This window comes from Anser cygnoides, chromosome 27 (assembly GCF_040182565.1).
Source record: "Anser cygnoides isolate HZ-2024a breed goose chromosome 27, Taihu_goose_T2T_genome, whole genome shotgun sequence".
Taxonomy (NCBI): domain Eukaryota; kingdom Metazoa; phylum Chordata; class Aves; order Anseriformes; family Anatidae; genus Anser; species Anser cygnoides.
Window position 1 is genome coordinate 4,331,656 of NC_089899.1, and position 15,852 is coordinate 4,347,507.

At 54.6% G+C, this 15,852-nt stretch overlaps 1 protein-coding gene across 10 annotated transcripts in view; it reads right to left on the reverse strand.

The window, feature by feature from the left end:
* Nucleotides 1-14,314, reverse strand: part of MARCHF2 (membrane associated ring-CH-type finger 2) — a 36,871-nt gene extending 22,557 nt beyond the window's left edge. The window contains exons 1-5 of one of the 10 annotated variants that reach the window (XM_066984060.1): nt 14,206-14,287; nt 13,172-13,270; nt 12,923-12,999; nt 11,350-12,385; nt 1,771-1,976 (exon numbers count right to left, since the gene is read on the reverse strand). In XM_066984060.1, the coding sequence (XP_066840161.1) occupies nt 1,771-1,976; nt 11,350-11,671 (528 nt within the window). In that variant the 5' untranslated portion in view covers nt 11,672-12,385; nt 12,923-12,999; nt 13,172-13,270; nt 14,206-14,287. The other 9 variants (XM_066984058.1, XM_066984061.1, XM_066984059.1 and 6 more) reach the window with 9 other exon arrangements.
* Between the last annotated feature and the right edge of the window lie 1,538 nt (nt 14,315-15,852).

Here is a 15,852-nt window from a genome sequence, read left to right on the forward strand (position 1 = left end):
TCTGAGCAGCCGGACCCCACTTTGAAGTCGGCCTTGCTCTGAGAGGAGGCTGGCCCAGACAACCTCCGAAGGGCCCTTCCAACCGGGTTTATTTGGAGATTCGCCGGCCACTATTGCCGTAAAGCTCAGTGCTGTACCAGAGCAACAAAGCCGCGGTGCACCCGCACGGCCTTAGTGACAGACCGAAAAAACCCCCGGGCCTCGAGTGCTCTCACGCATCTGTTATTTCCTAAGAAAAGCATCTGTAAGACATTTTATCCGTTCTCTTCCTGTTTGAGAAGTTTCATATTTCCAGAGCATTAATATAACCTTGGCTACCAACAAACAATCCAGACGGAAAAAATTCGCTGACGGTGCAAGAAAAAAAAAATTCTTATCAGGCTCCATTTTCCTTCCTCCCTATCTGGAGGGGGAAGGGGCCTGGCCCCACTCCTGCACAATTCACCCTCAGAGGCGGCTTCCCAGCAGCCTGGAGAGACCTTGTCACCAATTCTGCCTTTCCGCGCAGCCACGCTGCTCCCGGCATCGTTTCACACGCAAGATTTTGATGTCTGCCGCTGTGGAGGTTTTATATTCTCCGAGCACGGTGCCTTCTACCTGCCCGTTTGGATTGCGACTTCTCTTTCACCTCACGTCCTTCCGATAACCGTCAGGGCAAAGGCTTGCGCTCGGGCGTTTCAGGCAGGTTCGGTCTCACGTGCTCTCACCTCGGACACGTCGCAGACAAGCCAAGTCCTGCGGCTCCTTCGGGCTCGGCTAAGTACTTGTGACAGGGAAGAGATTGGAAACAACCACTGCCAAACCGCATGGACCGCTGGGCCATGTGGACGCCTGCACGACAAATCTTGTTTTGTTTTTTTTTTAAACCTGTAATCTCAGGCAGCTTCCCCCACCTGATTTCCCCACCTCTACATGTTTTAAGGGCACGCACAACTGCCCACCCAGCCTGTTGTCAGAGAGCAACGCGACCTCCCCTTGCGTTTCTAATGCCCTGCCTCAGGTTTGCGAGACAGAGCAACTGCTTTTGCCTCAGCTCGCATCCAGCCTTCCCACCTCCCTCTCCCACGTTTGCAGTCACCACTTTCACACCTCATCAACGTTTGGCTGACTCCACTGAAAAAAAATAACAGCTGTTCAGATAGGATTTAAACACAAAATGTGACCAATGTTGCTAGCTGGACTTAATAATGCTGCCAAACGTCCTCCGTTCCGGAAGCTGCTCAAAATACATGATGAGAAGTCAGGGCGAGAAGAATCTGAGCAACTGAAGGTGCCACGCAGCCCCTCTAGCAATAGCTGGGTGCTGCAGTTCCTGCAACACAAACACCCTCCTCTCCCCAGGGCTGCAAAACCAACCCCGTGCCTTTATTCTAAGCCCACGTTGGGAAAGGGGCTTTGCTCCGTTTTCAGCCCTCAAATCGTCTCCACGAACGGCGGGCTGCCCTCGCCAGCACCGTGTCCCACCTTCACTGCTGCTCAGCGAGGACGTGGCAAAAGGCAGCCGGTGTCATCTCACACCAGAGTGAGGGTTTTGGCAAACATGCGGGTCCCGACCCCCAACACTGCCGACCTGCGTGGGTCCCACACAGAGAGCAGGGGCCTGGGAAGCGTCCAGCTAACGGGGAGTCACACTCAGCACCGCTGGCGAAGCCCTTCACAAAGAACTTTGCAAGACTTTGTTGCCCCCCTCCACCCTTAGAGCCGTGAAAAACGGGGAAAACAAAACACGGATGCGATCAGCACGAGCCCCGTCTACCGAAACAGCCTCACCTCTGCGCGCCCAGCGCCTTGATCACGGTGGAGAGGAGGCGGCCATCCTTGGCGGTGACCTGCGTGACGTACTGCGGGCGCCCGATGTCGGAGTCCTCCACCGACTTGGAGAGGGCGGCGCTGCCCGGGCAGTCGCAGAGGGAGCCGGGGAGGTGGCAGCAGTCGCCCGTCGTCATCGCAGCTCCGGGCCCCTCTGCCCCGGGGACCTGCGGGAACAGCAGCGCCGTGAGCGCCCGGCACCCCAGTGCCCGCTGCAGGCCCCCCACCCCAGCCCCCCGCCATCACGGGCGCCGCTGGGCCCCGTCAACTGCAGGCTTCGCTCAGCCTCCGTCCCCTCTGATGCGTCGTGCGAGGCCGTGTGGACGTTAAATTGAGGCTCCGAGCGTCCTGCTTCGCCTCAGAATTGCAAATCCGCCCTTCCCAGTGAGAACTGCGGGCGCACAGCCTTGAACCTGGTGAGGCCTTTCAGATGGAACTGGCCGATGTAGGGCAGGCACCAGAAGCCCCACGGGGCCGGGTTGGGTTGACCACAGCCAGACCAAAAACGGAGGCCCAGGCCCCGCGAAGCTGTCGTGTTTCGCTGCCCCGCGGCACCGAACAGCCCCGCGCGGCTCAGCTCCGCGGGGCCCTTCTCTCCAGCTGCGCCCAGGTGCTTTCTGAGCTCATTGAAGCCACTGAATCCAAGAAACTTCTCCCCGCCCCGTCTCTGCTTTTCCATTTTTTATTCCTTTACAGAAACACAGGCGCCTCCATTTCCGCGTCCCCGCAGCGAACGTGCAGGCGTGAACCACCCGAAAGCGCTGCAAATCTTCGCCGAGGGCAGCAGGGCGCAGCTTTGCTCCTTTCCCTCTCAAAGCTTCAGGGCCAAGCGTGACTTTTCTAACAGCCTTTACGACAGCCTGTGCGAACAGCAAGGCACCCAGCCACACTTCTGGCACCTCAGGGACTTACCCAGCAGAGAGCACGAGGAACAAGCAGCAAACGCAAGAATCGGGGAGGAGGTGCAGAGAAAGAGCCCAAGGTGACAAAGCAGGAGCTGGCTCAGATAAGCACAGAGCCCCACGCACCCAGGAGAGCTTTCTGCCTTCGAGGGAGGGCAGCAGCTTGCTCAGGCTGCCAGGAACAGCCGTGTTCCTCCCCGGCAGGGTTATCTCAATCCCGAAGACAGATGTGCTTTGCAGCTTCAGAAAAAGAGATGACATTTTCCATCATCTCCCTTAGCCTGGTCCCGAAGAGGTGGTTGTACAGAAATAAAAAGCTGGGGTTACAGTTAGTCACAGGCTGGACGTTAGCCAACATCATCATACTGCTGGAAAAGACCAAAATCCTTGTGTCTGTAAACAGGACTGCCTTACGTAAGGCGTGCACAGTAATCCCTGTGCACCAGCACCACAAGGATCACTGCTGAGGAGTGTCTCATTCTGGTGGCTGGCTTTCAAGAGAGAAACAAACCCATAAACAAAGCTCAAACGAAAGCAACGAATAAAGGAAAAAAGGTCTCAAAAACCAACTTACCCAAGAAGAAATATTAAAAGAATTGGGTTCATTTAATTTAGGGAAGATGGGGGGATGCGAGAGGGAATCTTCAGTCTCTGTCTTGCAGAGGTGGAAGCACACGAACAAACCTTCGCCATCTCATCCGAGGAAATGCCTTTTTGTTTCAAGATCTCTGTGCACAACAGGAGGCAAACATTCCCACGAAACTGCAGTTTTGTCAGGTTCAGCTAAGCCTAAATCAAACTAAAATAGCTAAAGAAAATAAGGGCTTGTTCCTGGTTGGAGGCTTGGCCAGACTACAGAGGAAGAAAACAAAAAGCCAGTATGAGAACGTGATCGCTGGAGCCCTGAAAACACGGATTTGGGTAAGCAGCGGTGTTTTTTCACCTCTTGTAAATTAAGCAATTCTTTCACAACCAAAAGCTTCACCTGTCCAAATGGCTCCCTTCATGGTGGACACGCTCAAGAGGGCAAGAGCACTCCTCCGGTGTCTCATCACCCAACGCTTCAGCAGCATCCACCCAAGTTACAGAACATTTTTCAGATTTGTAATAGAAAAGCTTCTAATTTCTTACAGCTGGTTTCGATAACCACCTGCAAGCCCTTCCTCTGCACTGGGACAGGAATAGGCTTGAGCTCATGGGCAGGTCAATCCCCACTGAAATGACCCAGCGATCTTTCCATCAGCTCTGAAATGACCTGAACGGATTCAGCGTTGCCTCAGCTCAGCACCTCTGTCCTTCTGCGCAGGGAGCACGCAGAGCTAGGGCCACTTTTCTTATTGCTTTCCTTTCAAAAAAAAAAAAAGGGGGCAAAAATAAAAAGCTACTCCAACTCTAAAGAGCAAAAAGTAAGATGATAAATGCTATTGGAATGATTTAAGTCAGCTGTTTTGCAAGTTAAGGAGTTCTTTCAGCTTTAAAAGCCTCTGACTGAACCAGACATGAGAAGATATATGCTTTTAATAAAAAGGTTGGTTCCATTTGTTCAGCCAAAATCTTGTTTATTTTTAAGTCCAGAGGAAAAAGGCCCATTTTGTGTATTGGAATAAAACTGCTCTCCCTCCCTGCGTCCTGGGAGTATTTATACTGAGGCTCTTTGTGCTCCACATCTGACAGCTACAGGCAGCACCGCGGCCTTGCCCTGGCAGCCCTGCTCAGGGTGAAGGGGAATCGCCACCCTGCAGTCTATCAGGAAACGCGTGGTTTTCGATTACAAGTTATTTGGCATTTCCTTGTCGGGGTCCATCCCAGGGTGGAGCCTGCACTCACCGCTTTAATATGTAACTGACTCATGTCATTCAGCAAGCACAAAGGAAAAGCAGCAAGATTTTCATGGATACAGTTAGTGGGGAAGTAACTGAAATCCAAAGATAACATCTGCGGTGCACTCCATTTCCAATTTCATACCCAGCTGAACATGAACCACGGTGTACAGCCAAGCCAGTCCCTTTCCTGGCTCCCTGAAGGCTTCAGCTCATCAACACGCAGCCTTCTCTCACAACTGTCAACAGCTCACCGAATCCAAACCCAACCTTCGAGCAGAAACCCCAAAAACACAGTCGGGATGAAGTACCAAACAGCTGGTTTGAACCACACACTGCTTTTTCTGGGCAGCTGTGATTTCTGAGCCTACTCCTTGGAGATGTATTTCTTATTCGCATTATTAAAAATCAAAAAAACAAAACAAAACAATGAAGATCTCTGAGACATCAAGTTTATTACCAATGTCTCCTCTGCTGCTCGGTTAGACAAGAGCAAATAAATCACAGGTCTCTGCTCTGCAACATTTTGTAGCCTAAGCTTCTAAGCAGATCCAGGATACAAACGGTCGAGTTTGCAGAGCTTATTCAAGTTGAAGGCAAACAAACCCTGTTTGTGGAAAGTTGGCTCAGAAGAGCGACTTGTGCACTAGGGCTCCAAAACCCAAACACGTGCAGCGAGAGGGGCCGCTCCCTCGAAGAGCAGTTCGCACCCTGCTGCAACACAGGGGCCGTGGTGCTCGTGCGGGATCCTGCCTGCTGCACGGCTCGTGCAAGACCTGCCTGTAAAACGTCCTCCTCAGCAGCCTTCCAGCATTGCAGTGAGAAACGCAATCCGGTTTGTGTCATCCAGAGGGCAACAGGAGTTTCTCAACTCCCCAAAACGATCGAGCGGCTCGAGACTGCAGAGATCAGGCTGGACCGCCGCTCTCCATCCAGAAGGCATGCCCAGCAGGAAAAGCAAAAGACAAGGAGCTCAAGGGTCTGTTCTGCATATTTCGAGTCTGCAGCTTGATAAGACAGCTATTTCTCCCAGACAGGGGAACCACAGCAGGCCAGATAAATATATGGAACAAAGCCACACAGCGAAAAGCCAGAATCAAGATCAAAAAGACAGCAGGAACGACTAAGGAAGAGAGAAAGATCATGACGGTAGTGGGCAATTGTTAGGTTCAGGTTGTGGCTCCTCTGGGCTGCTCGTGGCTTGTCTACGTGATGAATATCTCAACCGGTGTAAAGCCTTGGAGCAGTTTTGAAGCTCTGATGGGATCCAGAGCAAACTGGAACTAGAACCAGCTCCACCTCCTTCGGGTGCTGCTCACACGCACCAGCTTTTGTAGTGATCTTACAAGCTGATCGCTTCCCTGGAACGTCTCCACCAAGAAGAAAAGAAAGCCCACCTCCGGGCAATGCTGCCAGCAGCCAAGGCTGCTCCTCTCCCCAGGCAGTCCCTTTCCCTGATGACACTACCCAAGATCTGGCACCACGCTACAGCAACGTCAGGAGATAACCAAGTTGGAGGCAACATAACCCACTCATCTGTACACAAGTAATGTTTGTTGTTTTGTCTTCTTTTTTTTTAATTTAGCTAGAAACCCATTAGATTCTTTGTGTGCAGATGGCCACAGATCCAACCACTGCTCTTGCAAGCTTACTTTTAACCCCCAGGAGCAAGGCTTCCCAGCTTGCCTTTCCAGACCAGTTTTTATCTAACCTGGGATTGCAGACACTTGGTTTTCTAATCATATGATCTTACAAATGTCATCAGCGAAGTGAGAGGTTTTCACTTGCTGCAGGGCGTTTTCAAACACCAATGCTTTCCTTTTCACCACAAAAAAAACTGGATTTCCCAAATCCTGGGGCCCCATGACTGCCTAAACTCAAACTTGTCGTGGGAGTCAGTACAAAGGATCGCTCCCTTTGCCACCTCGAGGCACTGCCACCAAGTACATGCATGGACGGATGGGATGAGCGGTCTGAAGTGCTCCCAGCTGCTTTTAAACAGCTGCAGAACTGGTTTAATCTGCAGAAGCAAACAAGCAGAAATCCAAATAAAACCAACAATCAGCCCCAAGCTGCTGCAGGGCTTTGTTTTTTATTTTTGCTTGTTTAAACATACTCTCTGCTGAGGGCTGAAGACAGCAGCATCGCTTTGTTCTTTAAAAAAAGTACAAGTCCTGGTTCATCATCCATCTGACTCCCAAGAGTTACCCTGAAGGTCTGCTGAATAATGCTTTAAAGCGCCCGAAAAGCAAGATCTGCCCGCGCTTGATCCATCAGCTGAAGATCGCTCTAAAGCTTCACAAGACGTGCCCTCAGACACAGAGGAGGGGGCTCTGCAGTTTCAGCGCTACTCTTGCACAGCCCAGGACTTGGGAAGAAATCTCGGGAGCCAGAAGCTCTGAAGGCAACAGCCGGACGAGCGAGGGTGCGAGGAGCGCCCTCCTCGAGTGCGAAAAGTGGCACTGAGGACGTTTCATGCCATAAAACCCAACACAAAATAAAACCTGACGCCGCACAATACCTCCCGGAGTACCGTAGGATTTTGTAACACGGCACACAGGAAAGCATTTCGCTCCCCAGGCAGCTTCTCAATTTCCTGCCTTGCCTGCAACGTTTCGCTGAGAGTCGCAGTTAAAGGAGGTGCCGTAAGACCTTCAGCGTTAACTTTCTCTTCAGACGATGCCAGCGGGGCAGTGCTGGGAATCAGTCCGTCACGGGCCAAACCCGATCCTAGGCTCAAAACAAAATAAACAAAAATATCAAGGGACAAAGTCCTGGGAACTTGTGAACCCTCTATTAAAGCTTCGCACCGGGCACAACTTCCTCCTGCACCTTTAACAGCAAAACACCCAGGCCGAGGCGCTGTGCGGTACCCGCTCACACAGCCCTCCGGGTTTAACGCTCACACAGCCCTCCGGGTTTCACCGTGTCACACCCAGGGGGACGTTGGAAGCTTCTGGGAAGCAGCTGTTTGGGACTTGCGCTTCTGTCATATTTGCATTTTATCTGCCTCCGTAAGGGACTCGACTCAGCTGCCCTGCACCATTGACAACAACTCAGCTCACCAGAAATGAAACAGGAACGCAAGCCTTCACTCACCAGGCTCTTGCTGGGCACCAATGATCAAAACTTGCCCTCTCTGGGCCAGCTCCTACCCGGATATATTCTAGAAGCTCTCCACGGTCTTGACCATTTATACCGTGGTTTGATGGTGAACACGTTTGTCTTCCAAACACAGACGACAACACAGCGTACCAAAGAATGTGATTCTATTTTATTTTTTTTCCACAGAGAAAAACGATGTCACGAGCTGGAAGGGAGGGATGGGCCTCTGAGAACCTCATGAGGTTCAGCGAGGCCAAGTGCAGGGTTCTGCATCTGGGTCAGGGGCAATCCCGAGCACAGACACAGGCTGGGTGGAGAATGGATTGAGAGCAGCCCTGAGGAGAAGGACGTGGGGGTGCTGGTGGACGAGAAGCTCGACATGAGCCGGCAATGTGTGCTTGCAGCACAGAAAGCCAACCGTATCCTGGGCTGCATCTAAAGCAGCGTGGCCAGCAGGGTGAGGGAGGGGATTGCCCCCCTCTGCTCTGCTCCCGTGAGACCCCACCGGGAGCCCTGCGTTCAGCTCTGGGGCCCCCAGCACAAGAAGGACAGGGACGTATTAGAACGAGTCCAGAGGACGGTCACCAAGATGATCAAGGGGCTGGAGCAGCTCTGCAATGAGGACAGGCTGAGGGAGTTGGGGTTGTTCAGCCTGGAGAAGAGAAGGCTTCGGGGAGAACCTACAGCGGCCTGCCGGTACCTAAAGGGGCTGCAGGAAAGCTGGGGAGGGACTCTTGTCAGGGGGTGTAGCGATAGGATAAGGGGTAATGGCTTTGAACTAAAATAGGGTAGGTTCAGATTAGATATTAGGAAGGAATTCTTTACTCCGAGGGTGGTGAGGCCCTGGCACAGGCTGCCCAGAGAAGCTGTGGCTGCCCCATCCCTGGAGGTGTTCAAGGCCAGGCTGGATGGGGCTTTGAGCAACATGGGCTGGTGGGAGGCGTCCCTGCCCATGGCGGGGGGGTAGAACAAGGTGGTCTTTAAGGCCCCTTCCAACCCAAACCATTCTGCGATTCTGTGAGCTGATTTCTATTCCCTTCTGGTAAAAAAAAAAAAAAAGAAAAAAGATTACCCGCCTAGCAAACACGGGCAGGTCAGTGACCGGCAGTGATGAAACCCACACCGTGACTATCCCGTGGTACTCCCTGGGCTCCCCCTTAGGTGGGCCCTCATTTTCATGTAAGTCTGTAGGGATGGGTCTCCTGTAACACGGCAGGGCTCCTGCTAGCCCAGGGACTGGGGTATGCATCGTGTCTTTCACGTTCTGGTTCGTTACCCAAACTATTTCAGCAGAGCGTTGCCTAATATACGTTATATTAGGCAATAATATATGTTACTCAGTATTCAAACCAAAGCAAAAGATTCAAGCTTAGATGCTGGAAAATAATCAGTATAAAAATGAGAAGCCTAAAGGATGACTTTTTTTCTTGCTACAAGCTGTACTTTGGAAAGATCAGGCCGTGCCTAACAGCTGGAGTGCCAAAACGAACAAAGTTATCTCCGATCTTCTGAGACTTGTTATCTGCCCCAAGACCGTATGAAAGGAAAGTTTACTGCTCTTTAATTACCAACATCTGGAAAAATGAATTGCAACATTCAGAGAAAATTCGTCGCAGAGGGTATCTCCAACCAAAAATCAGCCATTTTAATAGCAAGTTTCATAAGGAAACAATCGAAAACAAGCTGGGACATGAGAAACACCTGCTCCTCCTCGGAGTATTCAAAGGCCATCAGTTTTTAAGAGGTGAACAGCAGCATGATTCACTACATAATGCAACTGTACAGACTCTATTCCCACCTCCCCCTGCATCTTATTATTCCCTTTCTGTAGGGGAAGATGCTTTAGAAAGGCTTGAAAGTTTTATTTAAATCACAAACCAGGATGAAAAACACATGGGTTATCATGCCCACAAAGCAAGGCTTGCAGAAGCGTTACTTTTCAGGGGGGAAAACAAACCCCGGCTACCCGCCAGCACATCCCTGCTCCTGCCGAGCAGTGCTGCCTGTGAAGGCACCGGAGCTAGGTGGCCTCTCATTTCCCTTTGCACCTCGGACTTGTACCAAAATAACAGCAGTAACAATGCATGAATGCTCCTGCTTCCTATCCCGAGAGCTTCAGAGAGCTCCCCCGTTAAAGAGAGGCAGCATCTGCAGCGACGCCAAAGCTCAATGGCTCCCCTGTCCCGTGCAGTCACCTCCCAGGCAGTTTCAATTTTACTCAGAACAAATGGATTTTCCAGCTCTGGGCAATATACCAGAAAAAAAAAAAAAAGAAAAAAAAACACTTTACTGTAGCAGTAACGCATGCACCAGATCAACACGGAAGCGCCCACACAACGTTGGGTCGGTCAATCATTACTCAGAAGGATGCAAAACATTATTTTGGGACTGGGAATCCTGTGCCAGAACTTGCGTTCGCCTCAGCGTCCTCCTTCTTGGTTTATAAAGCACCACTTACACTGTTTTACAATTAATAATGCTTTGCCTGGAGACAAACTGGAGCTGGCAGAAGCCGCCTGCCAGCACGCAGCAGCCCTGCTCAGGAGAGATCGCACCAACTGCTCACGCCAGCATGCAGCCACCGCTCGAAACCAGGCAGCACGCTGATCTGCGCGCAGATATCTGATCTGGAATTTAACTTGCCTATTTATATTTTTCGACCTTGCTATTTCACTGTGCAAATCTCTTTAGCAAGCTCAGTCTCCAAAGAGCTTTCCAGCAAAGACAGCACCCAGCCCTCCGCACCTGAAGAGCCCCAGAGCAGGCACCAGCCGTGAGCATCCTCTGTCCCCACGGCCACCCAAGGAGGAGTAGCTGCTCTGTGCTGACTTCACCAGCGTCTCCCTTTCGCCTGCTCCTTCCTGCTACATCTTCCCTCCTCAATTCTGAAGGGAAACTTCACTGTTGATACCAGTGCTGCAAAATCCCAGTCTCTCTCTCCCCCACTTAAGTCTGCGATATTTTGCTTAGGTTGCATTTCTGGTTCTTCTGGAGACACAGGCCTTGACCGAATTGTCTGCAGGGAAGTACAAAAAAATTTGGAGGAAATAAAAGTTGAGAACAGTCCAGAACTTCGGTTTACCTTGCAAACTGCTGACAGCACCTTCCCCTCCCACCCCTCTCAAAGCTTTTGGTTGAAACAGGGCTAAAGACACCAAAGCTTCAAACAAAACCATAGGTGTTAAAGCGAGACTGCAAGAGCTTGTTTCATTCCCCTCCTTGAGGAGAAGTGCTTTAGAAAGCACGTTTCATTTGTTTGTACTTGACACTTCGACCAAGGCAGCATTGCTCCTTGCTCCTCTGAAAAAACACCCTCTTTTGGGGAACAGCAGGAAAATGTTTCCTTCCGTCTATCACTGACTTCACGACAGCTGATTAACATTGCAAGAGCCTTTCCCGTGCCTGTCCTTGAGGTTAACCACACTTAATCACCCCATGTTTGATCGGAAACCGGCACGTTGAGAAATTGAAAATTGGAGTTGAGAGTTGAAAATCTGGAAGGGAAGACGTAGAGGTGCCTGTTCTGACTGCAGGTGGGGACAGATCACAGGTCGCTGCTCACCCCAGAGAGGCCCAGGCCAGCGCGGGCTGCTTGCTTACAAGAGGACACGAATGGCTCAGTCCCTCCCCCGAGATGCTTCATCAGTCCTTGCCTTCAGGATTTTGCCACCCTGCATTTTGCCACCGGCGCGCAGAGCCCTCGTAACACCTACCAGTTACATGACCGGAGCTGGCCCACCACGGAGAGTGGCCGAGGGGCTCTTGTTGGCGTTCGTAGCGCTGCCGTGCCAGAGACGAGAGCCGCTCCAACGATGGCAAGCACAGCACGAGCACGACGCAGCCAGCGGGACCACGTCCTCCGCGGGGAGCGGTGCTGCCGCTGTCACGGCCAGCACAGAGCAGGGAGAGACGGAGCTGGGGCTTGGGCCGGCGGAGAGCGCGCTGCTGGCCCAGCACGGGGCAACCCTGCAGGTCGGCACCAAGGAAAGCCGCTCGACACAAACCGCACGGGAGCTGCCTGCCCAGCCCTCGCATCAATCCTGTGCCACGCTCAGCTCTGCCTGTGACCCCCTTGATTTCTCACCTGGCTCCTCTCTCACCTCCCAGGCACCGCGGGGCTCTTCCTTACTAACCTGGAAGCAGTGAGCGTGTTTTCAGGGGGACAAACGCAGGTACATGGAGATCCCTTCTCGCCCGTGGGGAGAGTCTGAGCTAAGAGCACCCAAGCACAAGCTACCTAGAGCAAATAAAACTGGGGGGTGGAAAAAACACACCAGTTACAAACTCGACTCCAAGAGGAAAATGAGCGAACAGTTTATAAAACGGAAACTCTGAAATCTCCAAATATTCAAAACTGAGTCAAAGTCAAGTAGGGGAAAAACAAACTCATCCTGTAGTTTATAGTTCACGACGCCTGATTCCTCCCTTCATCTTCTAAGGAAAGGTTCTGCGTTTTTTCGAGTAAGAAGCTAAGATATTTTAAACAACAGAGACAAAAGCCCCTAAATTTACATTATACTTTGTATCTCAGCTTGCAGAACTACTACAGGCAGTCACACGGTGAGGACTTGCAGCAGTCCCTCCTCAGGCTCTCAGAGCCCATATCCAGCCTCTACTTCCCCAGTTCCCAGATCGTGCTGGAAGCATTTGGGGTTGATTTTGGCCATGCTGTCTGAAGGAATCTCTGCAACTTCCTCCCGGGGAAACATCGCGTCCTCCACTTGCTTGATCCAGGCCAGCATCAATAACCTAGAACGAGAAAGCCCCTCTTCCAGCATCTATTAAGGCAAGAGCTCTGTCAGAAGCTGTTTACGATTAGTACATTTGTAACACTGCTCCTCTGCTCGGTCTCCTTGGTGTCCAGCACGGGGTGACCTCAGTCTGCAGCCTCAGTGCAATTCCACAGCAAAAAAAAAAAAAAGAAAAAAAAAAAAACGAACACAGCCAAGCACAACAGAAACAAGAAACCACCACTTCTATCGCTTTTTTTCTGTTTCCACTTATTACTTCAATAATGCCAGCGGTGTTGATTAGAGAGCCCCACAGACAACCCAGATTTCACAGCTGGTACTCAACATCCACGGTACACACGTGAAGCACAGGCTTCCTGTGCCACCCGGCCCACTGGACGGCTGGCCTGTAACGCTCCAGCCCACGCCTGGGGGAAGCTGGACCTGGCATCCTCGGTTTGGGTTATTTAATTCACTGCTGCGCTGCATGTGACAAAGGGATTTTCCAGTCCCAGCTCCTCTCCTTCCAATCCTCTCTTTCTGAAGGGCTCCTTACCATCAGGGTTTCAAGTGCACCTGGGAAACCAGGGCTTTTCTGGTCCTCCACTCTCCCCTGCAGCTGTCTCCATAATCCTTTGGAGACGCAAAAAATGTATTCAGACACTTAAGCTTTGGAAAGACAAGGCTAACATCCAGCTGCTAGACGGATTACTCCGTGCATGTGCAAGCTTGACAGCCACGCAGGGTTGTACGTCCCTGCGAGCAGGGCGAAGGGGACTGGCCACGGCCATCGGAGCTGACCTACCACGGCGGCATCACAAGGACTCTCAGCAAGTCTGGAAAAGGTCTGGAGGACGGAGAAAGTGCTGGAAACCACATCGGAAGGGAAAGGTGCACAGGAACGCTTGGTGGAAGAAGGGAGGAGCAGAAGAATCAGAGCCCTAAAGAAAATACGGGGCACCGCTGCCGGCACCGCTGAGCCCCCCTCCCGCGCACAGCCCGGGGCCGTCAGCCGCGAGATGCCCAGATGAAAGCAGCCTCAGCCACAGACGGCCCCGCGGCTCTTTTTTTTTTTTTTTCGGTCTCCCCAGCAGGCAGAGAACGCGCTCGGCTTGACGGGAGCGAAGGTTTTCCAGGCCGCTGAGAGCACCCCCGATGTCACGGCCGCCTTCCTCCGCGCGAGCCACCGGCTCGCCCCTCGGACGCACGCCGTGAAGCAGCAGTTTTGGCCTCCGTCGCCAGCGGTTGAGAGGCCAAGGCAAAAAAAAAAAAATAAAAAAAAATAAAAAATGAAACGGTTGAAACGAGACGGAGAAACTTCGGGGCTCCGGCTCCGGGGGAGTCGGCGCCGAGCTCCAGCCTCACGCCGCCGGGGGAGAAGCCCGGGCCCCGCGGCACGGCCGCGGCGAGCCCCGCAGCTCCGCCGGGCCTCCGAGCTCGGCCCGCCGGGAGGCCTCTGCCGGGAGCTCCCCGGGGCCGCGCAGGCCCCGCCGGGCTCGGCAGCTCAAAGCGGCTCCGCAGCGAGAACCGGGGCAGGAGGAAACCCGGCCCCAGGGCCCCATTTCGAGCCCCCCCCCCCCCCCCCTTCCGCGACAGCCGCTCGCAGCCCCCGGGACCGGCCCCCGACGGCGCCCGGCGCAGCCCCGCGGGTGCGGGACCCCCCGGGCCGGGCTTGCCCGGAGCCTCCGCCCCCCCCGGTGCGGGGCTCAGCGCCGGGCCCGGAGCCAGCCCCGAACCCGGTGCGGCCGCCTCGGCCCGGGGGCGGCCGGCAGCCACCGACGGGGCCGCCCCGAGGCCGCCCGCAGCCCCCGGCCGCCCCCCGCCCCCCCCGCCCCGTACCTGCGGTCCCGGCGCCCGCGGCCCCTCAGCGCGGCGCGCGCCGCCCCATCGCCGGCTCCTGCGGCCGCCGGGCCCCGCCCACCCGGGCCCCGCCCTCACGGCAGGCGGCGGCGGCGCCGCCCGCCCCCCCCCCGGGCCCGCCAATCCCCGCGCCGCGCCGCGCTGACGCCGGGTCCCCGCCCCCACCAATGGGCCGCGCGGAGCGGGCGCCGGCGCCGCGACGCGACCACGCTGGCAACAGGCGGCGGCCAATAGCGGCACGGCTCGGGGGGGGGAGGGGGCGGGGCCACGCCCCTGCCGGCCGAGGGCGCGCGCGGCACCGCCCCGCGGGATAGCCCCGCCCAAGGCGCCTCGCCACGCCCCCAGGGGGCGGGGTCAGGGTGCGAGGCCACGCCCCTAGGGGGCGGGGTCAGGGTCACGCCCCTACGGGGTCAATGGGCGAGGCCACGCCCCCCGCTCGGGCTCCGAGCGAGCCCCGGGCAGGCGGGGCCCGGCCCCGGTCCCCCCGCGGCCCCGGCCCCGGCCCCCCCCCGAGGCCGCAGCGCCGGAGCCAGGCGAGGCGGCTTCTCGCTCCTTTGCTCTCCCAGCAGGAAAGCCTGGCTGAAGGGTGGCGCCTCCGGGAGAGCTCCTTCGGCAGCTCCGCCTTCCCCAGGAGCGCTCCCCGCCCTCCCCGCGGTCCCAGGGCCACCACCAGGGTTCGGTGCCGCAAGGGCAAAGCGGGACGGCAGCGTGCCGAGCTCAGGAGCAGCTGCCTCCCGTGTGCAGGGCAAGGGGGCTTTACCAGGCCCGCGCTCCTTTTCCCCTCGGCACTAACAGCCCCGTGCCCGGGCCAGGCGGACCCACCCCAACCCCCCAGCAGCCTGGGGAGCAGCGAAGGAGCTGGGAGCCGGCCCCTGCTCCAGGGGTGACCGCAGCTGATGGAACCACTGAAGCAGCTGGGTTGGAAGAGGCCTCCAAGATCACTGAGTCCAACCTCTGACCTAACCCTAATAAGTCCTCCACTAAACCATATCCCTAAGCTCTACATCTAAACGTCTCTTAAAGACCTCCAGGGATGGTGACCCAACCACTTCCCTGGGCAGCCCATTCTAGCACCTAACAACCCTTTCGGTAAAGTAGTTTTTCCTAATATCCAACCTAAACCTCCCCTGGCACAACTTTAGCCCGCTCCCCCTCATCCTGTCACCAGGCACGTGGGAGAATAGACCAACCCCCACCTCACTTCCAGTGCTCACAAAGGCAATGGGCGTGCACGTGTGTACACGTACCCACGCACACGTGCATCCCACACCTTGGACACACCGGTCCCCGATACGACAAACCACCAGTCCCTGACACAACACAGTCCTGCAGCAGGAGGCAGCAGTTGGAGACAGCCCTCACCTCCCGGCATGAGCGGCACGGGTCCAAGATCCACGCCTCCACAGCCCCTCCCGCAATCCGAGGGCTTTGGTCAACGCACAAAGTTGTGCGGGGTCTCTTCAGTACCCACACAATTTAACAGAACTTAACTTTTTTGTTGGGGCTCTGAGACACAGTTTAGAACCTCCCATAAAGTCAAAGACCAAAGAAAATTTCTTTGAAGAGGCCCGGAAACGGCCAACCTGCTTCTCAACCTCTTACATCAGTCGGATCAACTCCATAAAC